Genomic DNA, 18,960 nt, shown 5'->3' with positions numbered 1-18,960 from the left:
ATATGTTCGTAAAATGCTCGTTTAGATTTTAAATGAACGATCATAAAAGAACACATAAAATGTTCATTTCGTAAACGAACGAACACAAACATAAATATTTATTCGATTAAGTGTTCGTTTTCATATTCATGTTCATTTAAAGTTAAATAAACAAACACGAACACGAACACAAACACAAGCATGCCCTTGTTCGTGTCTGTTCAGTTCATCTACCGACCTTCAATTCGCTTCACTATGGGTGCAAACGAGCCGAGCTTCTCACGAACTACTCGAGATCGATTCGTTAAAAAGCTCGATCTAGCCAAGCTTCATCGAGTTCGAGCCTAAAAGTAAGCTCATTTAATAAACAAACCCGAGCCCGAGCTTCACTTATCGAGCTCGAGCCGGCTCGCGAGCCTAAACGAGCATGTCATTTATATAATTTTTAAAAAAATATATTTAATAATTATTAATTAATACATATCATGTTATGAAAAATTAATTAAAATAACTCATTAATATATGTTATTTTATACATAAAATTATAATAGAAAAAAATATATAAAAATAATTATAATTATATAAAAACTAATTGATATATAGCAAACTAGCCAAGCTCGAGCTTGAAAATCTACTCACGAACCGAACTCGAGCTTTGAAAATAGAGCTTGAAACGAGTCGAGCTCGAGCTCAGTACAAGTTAAACGAGCCGAGCTCGAGCTCAGTACAAGTTAAACGAGCCGTCCTCGAACCTAGTCGAGTCGAGCGTCGCTTCACTAGACACGTAAGTTAGCAAACTAGATATTTCACAGGCGTAAGTTAGCAACCACAACCACAAACAGATAAACCCTCACTCAATCTGGTATCCATTTACCGCCAAACTTCATCTTCTTCATTCTTCACTTCACTTCACTTCACTACATGCGTACGTTAGCAAAACACACAAACTGAACAAATCAAATGTCATCTCTCAGTTATTCAGTTTCTCTCTCTCCAATTTAAAGAGCACGCTAGCCTAAATACGAGAAAGTCGTCGTTATAAAAAAAAATTACTCGGATCCATTCACACGGCCTACTTTTTAAGTTTTAACTCATAACTCAACCGGCCCAAAACTATTAAGCCCATACAAAACTACACGCGCACGTTAGCAAACCAGATATTTTCACAGGCGCACGTTAGCAAAACAGAAACTGATAAACCCTGTGTATCCGTTTACCCGCCAAACTTCATCTTCTTCATTCTTCACTACCGGCGTACGTTAGCAAAACACTCACACAAATTAAACAAACTGAATCAGCATTCAATAATAATAATAATGTCATCTCTCAATTATTATTCAGTTTCTCTAATCTCACCGGTTTCAAAACTATCTCCGTCACGTTCCGTTATAACTCCGTCTTCATATTCCAATTCCAATTCCAATTCCAATCTATCGATAATATCTGTTCGTAACCGTCAGCGGTTAACGAGTGTGAGACTGTGTAGTTCGGTTAATTCGGTTGAAGAGGAGTTAGGAGAAGAGGAGTTGGAGTCGGATTATGAAGAAGATGTTGGAGAGGAGGAGTTGGATGTGGATGAGCTGGAATTGGAGGCGGAGGAGGCGGTTCGGGAGTACGCGGTTTCGTTATCAAAGGAGTTGAGAATCGGTGAGTGGTTTTATTGGTTAATAATTACTTAATTGTGTTGTCTAGGGTTTAGGTAAGGTTATTGAGTTTAATTATGGTTAATCTTAGTTCATGTTAGTTTGTTAAGCTCTTATCGGACAAGTGGACGGTTTTACAAATGCTTAACTGAATGGAATTTGTGCTCGTGTTTGTTCGTTATGGAATTGAACTTGTTTGTGATGCAGACAAACATAAACAAACAAGCACGTTATCGAACGTTTATAAACACGATTGAATGAGCATAGCCTCTATTCGTGTTCGTTCATTTAGTTAATCGAATGCAGTTTCTTGAGAATCGGTGAGTGGTTTTGTTGCTTAATTGTGTTTGCTAGGGTTTAGGTAAGGTTATTGAGTTTAGTTTTTGTTAATTAATGTTTGGGATTGAGTTTGAAAACACCTTATTGGGTTTTTGGCTTTTCCAAAATGCCAATAAGTTAAAACGCTACTAAATAGCTTTTTGAAAAAGCCAATAAGCCAGTAAGCTGTTTTCAAATTCAATTTCAAACATGCTCTTAGAGTTTAGCAAGTGTAATTTTGTACTGGTGAGGTCTTGTTCATGTTAGTTTGTTAAGCTTTTATCGGACAAACTGACGGTTTACGAACACTTAACTTAATGAAATTTGTTGCTCGTGTTTGTTTATTATGGAAATGAGCGTGTCTGTGAACTGTTCATTAATACAAACGAACGAATAGAATTGATCACAAACAATGTTTCATTCATATGTTTAGTTTATATATAAATTAAATCACATAATACTCATTTATATGGAATTGGAGGCGGAGAAGGCGGTTCGGGATTACTCGGTTTCATTATCGAAGGAGTTGAGGATTGGTGAGTGGTTTTGGTGGTCAATTTGGTTTGCTAGGATTTACGTAAGGTATTTGAGTTTAGTTTAGGTTAATTAGAGTTTAGCAAGTATAATTTGTTCATGTTCGTTTGTTAAGTTTTTATCTGATAAAGGGACGGTTTAGGAATACTTAACTGAATGAGACTTGTTGCTCGTGCTCGGTTATTATGGAAATGAACTTCTTCATGAATGGTTAAAGAACAAATACAAATGAAGAGAAACATGATGTTAATTTTACATATAAATTCATCACATAGTAATTATATATATTTATGGTTTTTATAGTTAATGAACAAGCATAAGCAACAAACATTGACGAATGTAAATGAATGTAAATGAACGCTTATCAAACGCTTATTAAATTTCTTGTCCATGTCGGTTCATTAACGAAATGAACTTGTTGAACGGTTCACGAACACAAACAAACGGATACAAATCAACGCAAACAATGTTTTATTGGATTTGGTGTAATTTTAACTTTCATTTTCATATGTTAATTTTACATATAAATTAGTCACGTAATACTTGTATTTATTTCTTGTTTTATAGTTAATGAACAAACATAAACAAACATTTGTTAACGAACATAAACAGACATAAACGAACACATCATTGAGCGTTCACGAACACAATTGAACAAACATAGCCTCTGTTCTTGTTTATTCATTTAGTAAATCGAATGCAATTTCTTGTTCATGTTAGTTTATTTATTAAAACGAACGGACATAAACGTATTTCTCACCGAACATGCGGTTCGTTTACAGCGATATCTGTCGGTTACTCAATTCATCACAATGACTAATTTGGGAGTACTGTCATTTTATAGACTGTTATTTCATAGCTGTTAGATGTTATTCATATGTAACAAATGAGAAGTACTGAAATCTGTACTAAGCAAAAACTTATAATGAAAATTTGTGATGGCTTGACTTGTGTCTTACTTGGAACTGTGTTGTTATGTGTTAGTTTAACTTGCTAGCTTTAATTCTGGTTTAAAAAATTTTCATGTTCTAGAGGAGGAGCCAACTGGCGAAAAAGAAACACGAGGAAGAAAGCAGAAGCGGGAAAGTATCAAAGCCGTTAATGTTAGTATGCCTTATCCTCTATGACCATTCTGTTGTTTGATAAAACTGTATATATATTCTCTTGAAGAGTTGAAGCATGTATGCAATAAGGTGAATCTAACTGAATTGTTGATTTGTCTGCAAGTTGACTTAAGACATTACTTCAAGTTATGAATTAATATTCTCACCTAGCTTAAATGTTAAAACTTTATGTTATATTCTACCCTAAAATGTAAACATTATTAATTTTAACGAATCTTGTTCGACTAAATGCAGATACCTGATCATCTTCTTCCAAAGGTTTCAATTGTTGGAAGGCCAAATGTTGGTAAATCAGCATTATTTAACCGCCTTGTTGGGGTATAAATTTCAACAAGCACCTATTATTTGATGGTTTATTACTATAATTTCTCATATGTTTTTAATTATTATGCATCTGTTTCAGGGAAACCGAGCAATTGTAGTTGATGAACCTGGAGTTACAAGGGACCGTTTGTATGGTAGAGCCTTTTGGGGAGCAATGGAGTTTATGGTGATCGATACAGGAGGCGTCGTTACAGTTTCAAGATCAACAACTGATGTTATGGAACAACAGTTATCAGTATCAACAACCATAGGCATGGAAGGTATTTCACTTGCTTCTAGAGAAGCTGCTGTTGCTAGAATGCCGTCAATGATTGAGAAACAAGCAACCGTGGCAGTTGAAGAATCATCCGTCATCATATTTGTAGTTGATGGCCAGGTCTGGTTCAAAAACTAGCATAATTTCATTCTAGCAGAAGCTTTCCTATGTTATGTTAGTTCTGCTATACATACTAGATATTACTGTTGTCATTACAGCAAATCACATTTCTTTATCTAAAACCTGTTTTTGTTTAATGAATAGTACTTGTTGCAAGTCTTTCTTATTGCTTGTTTGCGTTAAGTTTATTGTGTGGGCCCTATTGACTAACTCTGAACAGGCAGGCTTGAATGCGGCTGATGTGGAAATAGGGGATTGGCTGAGGAAGAACTATTCACATAAATCTATCATACTAGCTGTTAATAAGTGTGAGTCTCCACGTAAAGGAATAATGCAAGCCTCAGAATTTTGGTCTCTCGGGTAAGCTCAAGATCTTAGTTTTAGACTGTATAAATCTTATTAAGATTAGTTACCCTTGTTAAGCTAATCTTCATGGATAATTAGGTTTTCACCACTTCCCATATCTGCTGTTTCTGGAACTGGAACCGGAGAGCTTCTTGATCTTGTTTGCGCAGGTTTGGGGGAAATTGAGGTATTATTTTTCAATGCAAGAAATCAGAAACCACTGGCTTTTAATATTTGTAATCAGTATGCTATTTTTTAAATTGTTTGTATATTCAGACAACTATTGATTTGTACGCATAGGATGCAGAGGCTCAGAATAGTGAAGAAGGTTATGTTCCTTCAATCGCAATTGTTGGGCGTCCAAATGTCGGTAAAAGTAGCATACTGAATGCCGTAGTTGGAGAAGACAGAACAATTGTTAGTCCGGTTAGTGGGACCACACGCGATGCTATTGATACTGAATTTGAAGGACCAGATGGCCAGGTTTGTTTTCCTCGTATATAATAAAAACATGGTCAAAGTTACAAAAATTTGATCGAAGATACATATTCCAGTTACTGATGAAATCATGTCGGTAACTTTGACCATGCTGACTTTTTCTTTACATGCTGACTTTTTTCTGGACCAAATATGCTACCTTTTCAATGCAATTTGACATCTTAACAATTTATTAATATATTGCAGAAATTTCGTCTGATTGATACTGCTGGAATTAGGAAAAGGGCAGCTGTAGCTTCATCAGGTAGCACAACCGAGGCTTTATCTGTGAACCGAGCATTTCGTGCAGTTCGGCGTTCTGATGTGGTGGCTCTTGTTATCGAGGCCTTGGCCTGCATCACAGAACAGGTAAAAAAAACCATATTGTTTCTCTGATTTATCAAATTTGAAGAGTTTAATGTTAAAAAAGACATTATACTATTGTTTGGTCGGTTATTACCGAGGTAAAGTCATTTGTAAATTTAATTATGCCATGATGTACTTTTTTTTGTGCACAGGATTACAAGATTGCTGAAAGGATAGAAAGAGAAGGCAAAGGTTGTCTAATTGTTGTAAACAAGTGGGACACAATACCAAATAAAAATCAACAGACAACATTGCATTATGAGGATGATGTCAGGACAAAGCTTCGTATTCTTAATTGGGCACCGATCGTGTATTCAACCGCAATAGCTGGTAACAGCGTTGACAAGTATGTTTTTTATGTAAACCATATTTTTGGGGGCAATGTCATATATACTCTTTAAACTCACATAATGCGTGTATCAATATACCCTTTTAAGATACTTAAAATTACATATTTACCAATTTGATACGAACCTGTCATAAGTTGAAGGGTCCAAGGAAGGCGAATGGGTGAGGACACTGAAACGTCTTCGTTACCGTAACATTTATTAATTAAATTGTGTCTATATAAGTGTCCAGGTTTTATTTTATGGAGAGGGGATGCTTATGGTATCAAAACTAAGGTTTTTATACCCTTTTTAATCGGAGATCTAATCCTTCTAGAATCAGATTAACCGGAGACTAGCCCCTCTTGAACCGGGCCAACTATCCTTATTCTTATTTATTTCTATCAATTTACTATTTTATTTTCAGGGTACTATCACAATTTCATTAAAAGCAATATATAATCCGACTCCGTAGTCCGTACATTCAATGTGAACTCTCATATCCTAATGCAAGTTTTAAGGGAAGGGTATAAATATCATAAATTTTGAAAATTGGTATATTTGATATATAAGTTTTGAAAGACATGAAATTGTTCCGTTTTTTCATTTCACTAATATATTTACAAATCTGAGTGACGCGTGAGGCACAGCTGAATCTCATTTTATTGTGGCATATTTAAGTCATGCAAAAGATTCCTTTTTTAATCATTCATAATTTTTTTAACTCGCAATGTGATTCCAGAATAATTGTTGCTGCAAGTGAAGTTGAAAAAGAAAGATCTAGAAGGCTTAGTACCGCCACACTGAATCAAGTGGTTCACGAGGCTTTAGCTTTTAAGGCTCCACCTAGGACACGAGGTGGAAAGCGAGGCCGCCTTTATTACTGCACTCAGGTATTTCTCTTGTTTTCTTACCGTGGTCATTCGTGTTTTCTCTTGTTTTCGTATTGTGGTCATTCGTGTACCTGATTTGATCCCATGCACAGGCTGCTATTAGACCACCTACATTTGTTTTCTTTGTGAATGATGCAAAGCTTTTCCCTGAAACGTACCGACGGTATATGGAGAAACAACTTAGATCCGATGCCGGATTTTCGGGCACACCGATTCGTTTATTGTGGCGTAGTAGAAGGAAATCAGAGAAGGATGCTGGTAAGCAAAAACAGACCACGTGCCCGCTTCGTTTATTGCCATTCAAAGTGTTTTTTAATACCTAAAACCTTTTAAATCATTTTATTCAAAAAGATAAATTGTTATTAATACAACATATAATTTCTGTAATCATATTTGGAGTTAATTACATAAATGGTCCCTGTGGTATGTTCATATTGCAAGTGTGGCCTCTAACTTTGATAAATTACATCTATAGTCCTCAGTGTTTTTGATAGTGTAACATCTATGGTCCCTAAAATGGAAAAACTAATGCCCGTCCATTTTAGGGATCATATGTGTTAAACTTTCAAACTATAGGGACCTTAAAGGTATTTTTTTCAAAGTTAGGGACCAAACTTGCAATGTGGACATACCACAGGGACCATTCGTGTAATTAACTCAAATATTTATAAAAGTTTTAAAAATTAAATGTGTTTCGGGTCTACCCAACACGCGGACCAAACTTGCAATGTGGACATGTTTTGACTCGTTATTCACAAGCGAAAGAAATAACATATTAACTTCAACCCATGTGTTTACAGGACAATCTCCAGCATCAAAACCGAATCTTACGCGTAAGAAGTTGAGTGTAGCTACATGATCTATTAATATTGTAAGGTCAGTTATGAAGTTCGGTTTAACCGGGAGGGTGGTTGGAACGTTAGTTGACAGTTACGGGAACATGAGAGAGAAATCGCAAGCTATCGGGTCACTAGTTTGGACCTTGTTATTTTAGTATTTAGATTAAAAGTATGTAATAGGTTTGAAATACAACTCATTTCGTACTGTCAACATCAAATGCATTGAAATGTAACGTTTTATTGTCTTACTGTTTTATCTTTTTTTTTTGTTGTTATTCGAACGAAGAGATTATAACATGTGTGATACACTAATAGTGTCTAATACCGCTTACCTGACCTGGAACCGCACTACCCAACTTGTGGGTAGGGGTGCAAGCGAGCCGAGCCCGAGCCCGAGCTCGACCTCGGCTCGTTTAACTTATATGGAGCTCGAGCTCGGCTCGTTTCGAGCTCTATTTTCAAAGCTCGAGTTCGGCTCGTGAGTAGATTCTCAAGCTTGAGCTCGGCTCGGGCTCAGCTCGTTTAATATTTATTAATTAATTTTTTTATATTTATATATATATATATATTATTTAGTTATTTTATATAACATTATATATATTAATTAATATTATTAAATATATATTAAAAAATTATATAAATTGCAGGCTCATTTAGGCTCGCGAGCCGGCTCGAGCTCGATAAGTGAAGCTCGGGCTTAGGCTTGTTTATTAAACGAGCTTACTTTTAGGCTCGAGCTCGGGCTTGGGCTCGATTAAGCTCGACTCGATCGAGCTTTTTCACGAGCCGATCTCAAGTAGCTCAGCTCGATCGCACCCATACTTGTGGGTTTAAACCAGGTTTCAGTTTCTTAGAGAAATCGCACCCGAACGTGGAACCGAGCCAGTTCCATCTCTACCCAGTCAAAACCCGGGCCCGACCTGGCCAAAAACACGTAATCCAGCCAAACCGGTCAAAAACCTGACCATACCCGAAACCAGTTCCTACCTGACCCGGTTCTTGACTTTGTTGACCATACTTGAAATCCTTTCCCACCAAAATGTATAGGCTTTAAATTGATGCGTTCAAAGTTCAAACACGAGCCAAACAAACCGAAAAATCAAATTGGTCCAGATGTTCAAACTCAAAGATGAATGGTCAAACTCAAACACGATTATGACTCATATAATTATTCGTGTTTGTGTTTTACCGGAGCAGCGCACGGGACATATTTACTGGTTTCGTTTTCTTTTAAAACCGAGTTCATTTGACCGGATAATAATTTATTTATCATAATAGTAATATACTTTTATACATTTCAAAATGATACCAGTTTTTCTTATCTTGAATACACAAATGGCTTCTTATAACACTGCAACAATAATGAAGAACAAACCACACTAACAGAAGAAGCAGCCATGCAAGCACCAGCCAACCACGGCGGTAGCCTAACTCCAATAAACGGAAACAAAACTGCGGCTGCCACGGGCACTCCAAGCACATTATACCCGAGAGCCCACACATAATTTAGATGAATCCTTGAAATCGTCTTCTTCGACAAATCAATTGCAGTGATCACATCCTCTAAATCACTCTTGATCAGCACCACATCCGCCGCTTCAATCGCAACATCCGTTCCTGCGCCAATCGCGATTCCGATATTTGCTGCAGCGAGTGCAGGCGAATCGTTGATGCCGTCTCCGACCATCGCAACGATCATCCCCTTCGCCTGCAATAATGTGTGTTCAACAAATAGAATTTCGAATATTCGAATTTTGAAATTTGAAATTTGAAATTTGAAGTTTGCAAGCAATTCAAATTCAAATCAATTTAGTTAAAAGTTTAATTTATTGAAAATAGGCTAAGCATTAATGGATTAGATATCAAATGATAGGCGCAAATATAGGAAACCGTGTGTTGTACATGTAAAAATTTATTTTTTACAATGTTTTTCGGAACTTTTGCATATAAACACATGTAGAAACCGTTTTAACAAAAACAACAAAAAAAATATTTAAGTTACAAATTTTATTATTATTATTATTATTATTATTATTATTATTATTATTATTATTATTATTTGCAAAAATGAGTTTTTCTATTAGAGCGTGCTTATATGAAAAAAACTCCTAAAAAAATTATGTAAAAATAAATGTTTCACATGTGAAAACTCGTTTTCACATGTGAACTCATGATTACCCGGTTCCCTACTTTTTTGTGGTCCCCCGTGAATCGAATTCGAACCTTGAAATTCGAATTCGACTTAGATTCAAACCAAATTTCGAGTTTTTCAAGCCCGATTCAAATACCAACACACCCTACCTGCAACTCCTTGATTTTATCCGCTTTCCCTACAGGATCCGTTTCCGCAAACACATTCTCGATGCCGATCTCTGTTGCGACAGCGGTTGCCGCTGACCGGTTATCACCAGTAACCATTATGCTTTTAATGTTCATTGACCGTAAACACGATACAACACGTGCAGCCTCTGGTTTCACCGGATCAGTGACTGCAACCGCACCCACGATTACGTCGTCAATTGCGACTAGCACGCAGGTTCGAGCTAGTGTTTCGTTATCTGTGAAGTAGTTTTCGACTTCATGGCTGATAGGGATGTTAAATGATCTCATTAAACGTTTGTTTCCGATTAAAACCTTTTTGGGGCCTACTTTGCAGCCGACCCCGGCTCCTGGGTGGACTTCAAAGTCATGAACCAATGCGCCGTTGGTGGGTTCGGTTTTGTGGTTGGGCAATCTGTTCTTGGCATACTTAACTATAGCTTTTGCTATTGGGTGTTCACTGTTTGCCTGAAAAGAAACTGAAATTGTATAAATTGGAGATTTTTTGTGACGTTTATCAACTAAATAAACGAAATAAACATTTAGTGAACCGGTCAGCGAGAAGTTCATATATGTTTGTTTAAATAAATGAACAAACATAAACACATGTCCCGCTTGTGAACGTTTATTTATGTTTATGTTGCTTATATTTAAAAATGTTATTGGAGATTTGGAGGTAGAGATGCACAAAACCGATTTGGGCCCAAACCGCATAGGTTTGCATTGAGTCAAGCAAAGTCAAAAACCGGTTAAGCCCAAACCGGATCAGTTTAGAAACCGTTTTTAAGGGAAAACCTTAGCAGTTCTCCCATACCGGTTTTAGAACCGGATTAAAAATATATACTCTCAAACTGATTTCATACAAGCGGATCAGATAGGATCCAAATCGGTTTCAGGATCAGATTTGGATCCAGTTTGGTTGTACGTCTCTATTGAAGTCCAACTGAAGGTAATAACGTAGGGGTGCAAACGAGCCTAGCTGAGCCCGAGCTCGACTAGGCTCGAGCTCGGCTCGTTTAGCTTACACATAGCTCGAACTCGAGCTCAGCTCGTTTCGAGCTCTATTTTCAAAGCTCAGCTCGTGAGTAGATTTTCAAGCTCGAGCTCGGCTCGGGCTCGACTCGTTTACTATATGTCAACTATTTTTTATACAATTATAATTATTTTTATATATTTTTTCTATTATAACTTTATGTATAAAATAATATATATTATTTAGTTATTTTTTTTTTATTTTTTCATAACGTTATATATATTAATTAATAATTATTAAATATATATTTTAAAAAATTATATAAATGATAGGCTCGTTTAGGCTTGCGAGCCGGATCGAGCTCGATAAGTGAAGCTCGGGCATGGGCTCGTTTATTAACGAGCTTATGTTTAGGCTCGAGCTCGGGCTAGGGCTTGATTAAGCTCGGCTCGATCGAGCTTTTTAACGAGCCAATCTCGAGTAGCTCGGCTCATTTGCAAATAAGACCATAATTTGGATTTTTTTTTTTTAATTGTGTGTTTGTGTTCGTTTTATGGTCATTTGTGTTCGTCTATGTTCGTTTAGAATACTAATAAATGAACAAAAACACAATCACTTTCTTAACAAACGAACATAGACAAGTAAATTTGTTCGTTTGTTCGGTTAAAGTCAAACAAACGAACAAGAAAAAGTCTTCATTCGTTTGCATGCCTACAATAAACTCACCTCCACAGCAATTGTTATACTGCAAAACTCCTCCATTGAAATCCTTGAAAACAATACTGCACTTACAACTTCCGGTTTTCCAATCGTTAATGTTCCTGTTTTATCGAACACCACCGTGTTAACCTACAAATTCCATATCAATCAATCAATCAATCATACCCAGTAAAATCCCACCGACAGCAAAGCTATAGGTAGGGTCTGGGGAGGGTGGGATGTAGGCACACCGTACCTCTATCCAAAGGAATAAAGAGGTGGCTTCCAGAGAGACCCTCGGCTCTAAGTACATGTGTATGTGTATGAGTATGAAGCAAAATAAAGGAAATCAAAGTTTAACAGTTATATAAAAACTACTACTAATTATAATAATATTAATAATAAGGTCACAGTTTAACAGCGATATAAAAGCTAATAATAATTATAATAATAATAATAATATGTAAGGGAAATACCATTATGGTATGTGACCTAAATAAGTCAAGTCTAAGCCCTAAGATATTCAATTCTCTCTAAAAATCCTTAACTTTAATTCTACTTCTCCACGAATTCCTATCCTCAACCATGTCCTCGGAGAGGTTTAGGTCTATCAAATCATGCCTAATCCTCTCATCCCAAGTTAATTTCGGTCGTCCTCTACCCCTCCTCCCCTCTATAGTAATGTTTTCTACGGATCTAACAGGATTCGTCGTCTGTCTTCTCTTTACATGTCCAAACCATCACAATCTCCACTCTCTTAACAATCATTAATTTGATACCAAATCAAAAGGTTCATGATTTGAAACCATAAAGTGCATATATATATATATATATATATATATATATATATAGGATGAGTATCATTACAGAACTTTTAAATTATTTAAGAACCTTAAGGAACTCTAAAAAACTATATATATATATATATATATGTATGTATGTATATGTATATGTATATATAACACGAACATACAAAAAATTTTATTAAAAACATTAGTTATTAAGAGTTCTTTCAAGTTCTTAAATAATTTAAGAGTTCTATAATGATACTCATCCTATATCAGTGGCGGATCCAGGATTTTTTTTCCAGTGGGTTCACTGTTTTTAGGTGCTCTGAATTCATAGGATTGGGCATAAAAATTTTCGGGTCGATTCAATGGTTTGGGTCGGGTAAAGTTAATCACATAATAAAAATACGATACAGTAATAAAAAAAAACGACTCCATTAAAAAACAATGGATAATCCGCATGCCTTTGTCATTGGTGTAACTATACGAGTGGGCTGATGATCGCGTTTTTTCCTGCGGTTAAAACTACGCTCAAATTTCATCTTAATTTCACAAGTTATAAATAGATAAAGTTTCATAAACATAAATACAAATGCTACAATTGCATACACCTGTACACTTAGAACAATCCTATTTGTTTAATTAGGCCACATCTAGATATATATATATTAAGCATATGCATCGGCAAATAAATTATTAAACCAAGAATTTAGTCCTAAATATTTTTAAAAAAACAATGCATTAGCACAATTACACAGCACATGAAAGCTAACATGGAGGCATGTGCAACAATACTTGACGGTACATGGCCTAGCCTTTGCTTGAATCTTGTAGTTAATGTAACTAACCCTAAATATGTTTTGAATAAAAAATATTAGAGAACATGCAGCAAGAGAGAATCAAACCCAGGTATCTCCAACTATAAAGTAGAGACTTAACCACTAGAACATTTGTTCAATTTGTGTAAGAGTTCACTCTATATTTTATATGTGGGTTCACTCCAGTCTTTTTATATGGACGTTCTACTAAAAATCCGAAACTCAGTGGGTTCCCGCGAATCCGGTGAACCCACTCTAGATCCGCCCATGTATATATATACGTGTGTGTGTGTATACATGCATACCTTATGTGCCTTTTCTAGTGCATTTCCACCCTTAATAAGCACACCTTGTGATGCACCCTTGCCGGTTGCAACCATAACCGCAGTTGGAGTGGCTAACCCCAAAGCACACGGGCACGCTACAACCAAAACCGATATACCAAACTGTAGCGCAAGCTCAAACTCGTCCATTGCCTTTGGTATCCAACTTTTAGGATACATTCCAAGTACCCCGGGAATGAACCATCCTAACCATGTCATAACAGCAGCCACAATCACCTGAAATTTAGAATATAATATGTTAAGTTTAACTGCTAACTGTTAAGTTACCAAATGCTAAGAAGTAATAACTCACTGCAGGTACAAAAAACTTTGATATTTGGTCAGCTAGCTTCTGTACAGGTGCTCTTGCAAGCTGCGCAGCCTCGACTATTTGAACGATTTGTGAGAGTGTGGTTTCTGAACCGACATGAGTTGCCTTGATCAACAAGCATCCGTTCTCGTTCACCGTGCCACCAATTACCTGTTTGACACATTTTATTATGGACGGGTCGAGCTGGAATTTAGTTTGTCTCTAATGGGTCAAACACGTCAAAGTCATCCAAAGTGGGATGTGAATGAAACCGAAGTAGCCGACTTGTAACTGAAATAACTGACATAACCAAACCGAAGTGACCCAATCCAAAATGACGGTTTGGTCTTATGTTTTTCCAAAAACCGAATTTCCAGTTCGATTTTGGTTCTGCATGCACGAAACCCGGAAAAACCTAACCAAACTGTAAAAACGAACCAACTTTTATAATTGAACCGAACCCGTAAAAAACCTATTTTTGTTAGTGAACTTATGGTTTTATAAACTTTTATTAATGTTAAGTAACTTATAAGAAATTAATATATGGTGTAGCCCAAAAATGTTAGGCTAAGATGTGTATAATCAAGTAAAACATAAATAAATAAAAAAAGTTTATGCCCCAAGTTTCAGGCCTAAATTCATTATTTTGGGCCAAAAAATTTTCGTGCCAAAATTTTTAAATTCAAATGACAAAACCGAGACCAAACCGAGCCATTATGGAAACTGAACGATTTCAAAAAACTATAAACTGAATTTACGGTTTTCAGTTCGATTTGAATCCAAAACCAGCACGTGCACACCCCTAACCCAAAGTCTATACTATCTACAAAGTTGATTTGGGCCAAACCAACCCGACCCGTATTGACCGGAAAAAAAAAACAGTTAACAAACCAAACATACCCGGTCACCAACATTTTTAGCAACAGGTGTTGCTTCTCCCGTGATCATACTTTCATTCACGTATCCCTGACCGTTAACCACGACACCATCAACAGGAAACTTTGAGCCCGGAAATATCTTTAAAATATCATTTCTTTCTATTAACCGTGTGTTAATTTCTGTTTCTGAAACAATGTTTCCTTCATTGTTAACTGTTAATAAATAAGCTGTATCGGGAGCAAGGCCCGTGAGCTTTGCTAATGCATCAGAAGTCTTTCCTTTAGCCTTAGATTCCAAATATTTACCTAGAAGAACAAACGATATCAACATTGTACTCGTTTCAAAGAAATCTTGGCCCTCGAATTTATCTGAAAGTGATGCTTTTATTACTGTATATACAGAATAAAACTATGCAGCATTAGTCCCAAGTGCAACCAGAACATCCATATTAGCAGATCTTCGTTTTAATGCGTGATATGATCCCACGTAAAACCTGCACATGGATTCACAAACCATTAGACCTGTAGACTTGTTTGTGTTAGTTCATCAAGAAAATGAACGTCTTTGTTTCGTTTTTGTTTCCTCGTTAACAGTGCAAACGAAGGGTTCACGAACGTAACGAACGAACATAACGAACGTATATGAAAGAAAATAACTAAGCAAAAACCAAGTAAAAGTAAATATTACAAAAATGTGTTGGACCTAAAAAATTGTGAAAGCTAGACTGAACTGTAATGAACATAAATGAACGTAAACGAATGAACATTCACGAACATAATGAACGAACGAGACATATGTTCATGTTTGTTAGTTTAACTAAATGAACAAAAAAAATTGTTCATGCTCATTCATTAATTAAACAAACAAACATAAACAAACTTCCTGCTGAACGGTTCGCTTAACGTTCTGTTCGTTTGCAGGCCTACAAATTGTTTATAAGAAAGTTGGTTACTTGTTTTATAAAATTAACAAACCGATGGTTTAATACCTTCGACCGATTAAGAACTGCACGGGTGTGCATAGGATGAATCTTGAAACCATGCCAACAGTAAGCATGTTATGAATCTTGTAACTTAACCAGTTTCCATAAGGAGGAATCATTGGAAGCACCATAGAAAATATAAAAACCGGAACCGAAAAAAAACAACTCCACAAAAACTGATTTCTATACGCTTTAATCTCGTGGTTTCTCTCTGTGTCACGTTGTTTCTCTGGGACGTGTAAACTTGCTTGATAACGATTAGAGCCCGTGCAAGAATCTTGAACAAATGACAGTATTGACCTTGGACCGGTCAAATCCGGATCATAACTAACAATCACAATGCTTTGTTTTATATCCACTTCAACATTATTCACACCATTTAGCAACTCTAGAGATTGCATGATTGAATCTATATCTTGTGCAGATATGGGAGATATTATTCCTTGTAGCTTTATATGAACTTTATTTGCATCGTTCTCAGATTGTATAAGATCGGCTCCAAAACCAGCATCAACAACTGCTTTAATAATATGAGTTGTGTTGGTGACATTAGGATCATAGTTTACTTTTGCTTCTTCAAGAGCTAAACCAACGACCGCCTTTTTGACACCTTCAACCGTTAAAAGTGAGCTTTCAATTGATTCAGAGCAGCTCGTGCATGTCATGCCCTTGATTTTGAGTCTGCATACTGCAATATCTTGTTCTATAAATTCAGTCACTTTGAATCCTGCTGCTTCTATGGTGTCTTTGATTGTTTTTGCCTGAATTACAAATAAGTGTCAAACATGTTACAAAAGATAGTGTTTAGGAAATATGAATATATGATAATCAGAATCAGTTTTACCTAAGGGTGTAAACGCGCCGAGCCGCTCGTGAGCTACTCGAGATCGGCTCCGCTCGTTAAAAACTTGCACCGATCCAATCTTAAACGAAGTTGAGCCCAAGCTCAAGCTTTTATTAAGGCTCATTTATAAACGAGCTTGAGCTTGAGCCCAAGCTTCACATATCGAGCTTTTTTATTTATATAATTTTTATTTAATGTATTTATATAATAACTAGTATTATATATAAACATATCATGAAAATAATTAAATGACATATATTACATTATATATAAAAATTATAAATATAAGTATATATGTAAATAATCATAAAAATATATAAATAAAATAAATAACTACTTAATAAATATAAATGATTTGAGCCCAAGCCAAGCGCGTGCTTGACAAGCTACTCACAAGCTCGGGCTGGCTCATTTACACCCGTAGTTTTATCATATCCAAACACCTAAACTGATACTACTTAAGCCCATCTATCAGTTGATCAAAATCAACTTAAAAACTGACTGTTTGCTGATTGAAGAGACAATCTAAAGTGATAATTTTACCAGAAATAATATAAATATGTATAATGTATATGAAACACAGTAATAAAATATTCAGTTTTAGAATATAACACTAAACACCTAATTAATAAGAAGGGAGCAATAAACTATGACTTACACTAACAAGTTCTGATATGTATTTAACTGCAGCTTGTCCCTGAACAGGTGACACAACAATGCTCTTGACACCATTAAGCTTCTGAAGCACGGATTCGATGGAGGTTGAACATGATGCACATTCAACTCCACCAATTTTGAAAATAATGGTTGTGACCTTTTGATCATAATCACCTGTTGATCTAGAACCGTCTAGAATAACACCATTAGCTTGTTGCAGCAATGGCATCTTTATATCTTACCTTGATTCATTCCCCATTCCTGCAATGCAAATCTATAGTTAGGGGTGCAAACGAGAGCCCGAGCCTGAGCCCGAGCCTAACTAGGCTCGAGCTCGGGTCGTTTTGACTTACAAGAGCTCGAGCTTGGTTCGGACTTGGTTTGTTTATTGTTTTATTAACTAATTTATATACATTTTTAATTATTTTTACATATTTTGAAAAAAACCTTAAACGAGCCTAAGCTCAGCCAGAGCTCGTGTGCGGCACTTAAACAAGCCCAAGCTCGTGTGTAGTACTTTAAACAAGCCTAAGCTCGGCTCGAGATCGGTTCGGAGTCGGCTTGTTTATTGTTTTATTAACTAATTTATATACATTTTTAATTATTTTTATATATTTAAAAAAAAAAACTTAAACGAGCCTAAGCTCGGCTAGAGCTCGTGTGCAGCACTTAAACAAGCCTAAGCTCGGCTCAAGCTCGTGTGCAATACTTTAAACGAGCCAATCCTAGGCTCGAGCTTAGCTCAAAAGGGAGTTGCGGGGCAGCTTGTTGCCCGTTTGCATGCCACTTTATTGTAATCGTTTTGAGTTTAATGAGAAATAGCAAGAATTTTCCGTTCAAAAATATATATATATATATATATATATATACATCCATACATGCATACATGCATACATACATAAAAGTCCAAAAAAGCTAAAACTTAAAAATACACAAGACTCGACGAGCCTGAACGACCTTCCAATACAAGGCTCGAGCTCGGGCTCGATAACTAAACAAACTTTATTTAAGGCTCGGCTCATTTCGAGCTAGCTCACTCGTTTGCACCTCTAACTACGATATTAAACCGAAATCACGATATTCAAGTGCAACAAGGATGAGCAATACATTTACAAACCCTAACAATGACATGCTAACGATCATTATTCATTAATATGCTAACAATACATGTGTATATCACTTAGAAGCTAATGAACTTAAACGATCAAAATATATGACGTAAGCAAGAGGTTGGCTTACCTAGGGTTAATTTTATTATTATTATTATTATTATTATTATTATTATTATTATTATTATTATTATCCAGCAGAAACAATAGGAGAGATTTAAGTGTGAGAACTATGAATGGAATCCCCCGAGAAACAATATCAGTCAGCCATAAACTTTGGGTTTGTGGATGGAATCCCCCGAGAAGGGTTAAAATGGCAGTTCCTGCTCCTTGGGAGGTACCAAATAAATGACTACTTGAATCGGGATTTTGAGCATAAAGATTCCACTGACCTGTAAAAAGTGGGCCTAACCCTTGGGGATGTGGTAATACATTTAAGAAATTATTCCATCGAACGTACTCCCCTCTGGATGCAGGAATAGCGACATGGACTAAATGCCCTGTCCAAGCCAAGGAACTTACGCCGAAGAGTCCTGATAAATGATGATTGAGACGAGATTCTGCATTTTTGAACCACGAAACGCTCGGTTTCCATTTCGGTTGTAGGTGTAACCAACCCGCTATTAAAGATATGGCAGAAATAAATAATAGAAAAAGAGCTCCAGTATAAAGATAGGCATCAACAGGATGACAAGTGCTTTTGGTTATTATTGTT

At 36.1% G+C, this 18,960-nt stretch overlaps 1 protein-coding gene and 1 pseudogene across 2 annotated transcripts; one reads left to right on the top strand and one right to left on the bottom strand.

The window, feature by feature from the left end:
• The first annotated feature begins 1,226 nt into the window (after positions 1-1,226).
• On the top strand, positions 1,227-7,747 carry LOC143557955 (uncharacterized). The gene is made up of 12 exons (XM_077046903.1): positions 1,227-1,626; positions 3,507-3,577; positions 3,833-3,916; positions 4,002-4,298; positions 4,519-4,658; positions 4,743-4,830; positions 4,944-5,126; positions 5,328-5,489; positions 5,639-5,832; positions 6,555-6,705; positions 6,798-6,963; positions 7,506-7,747. The coding sequence occupies exons 1-12, from the start codon at positions 1,296-1,298 to the stop codon at positions 7,562-7,564; spliced, it is 1,926 nt and encodes a 641-aa protein (XP_076903018.1). The 5' UTR covers positions 1,227-1,295; the 3' UTR covers positions 7,565-7,747.
• A 1,115-nt stretch (positions 7,748-8,862) lies between these two features.
• On the bottom strand, positions 8,863-17,414 carry LOC143557953 (copper-transporting ATPase HMA4-like; annotated as a pseudogene). The gene is made up of 8 exons (XR_013139651.1): positions 17,138-17,414; positions 15,642-16,396; positions 14,675-15,146; positions 13,778-13,945; positions 13,447-13,701; positions 11,563-11,685; positions 9,846-10,331; positions 8,863-9,252 (listed from the first exon to the last, which is right to left on the bottom strand). The product of XR_013139651.1 is annotated as a copper-transporting ATPase HMA4-like (transcript).
• Positions 17,415-18,960: the final 1,546 nt, after the last annotated feature.

Source organism: Bidens hawaiensis, unplaced genomic scaffold (genome assembly GCF_021521415.1).
Source record: "Bidens hawaiensis isolate Kalapana, Puna unplaced genomic scaffold, B.hawaiensis_p1.1 tig00019292_1, whole genome shotgun sequence".
In the NCBI taxonomy this organism is placed as follows: domain Eukaryota; kingdom Viridiplantae; phylum Streptophyta; class Magnoliopsida; order Asterales; family Asteraceae; genus Bidens; species Bidens hawaiensis.
The sequence above is the reverse complement of the archived record's forward strand: the minus strand, read 5'-3'. Positions and strand labels throughout refer to the sequence as shown.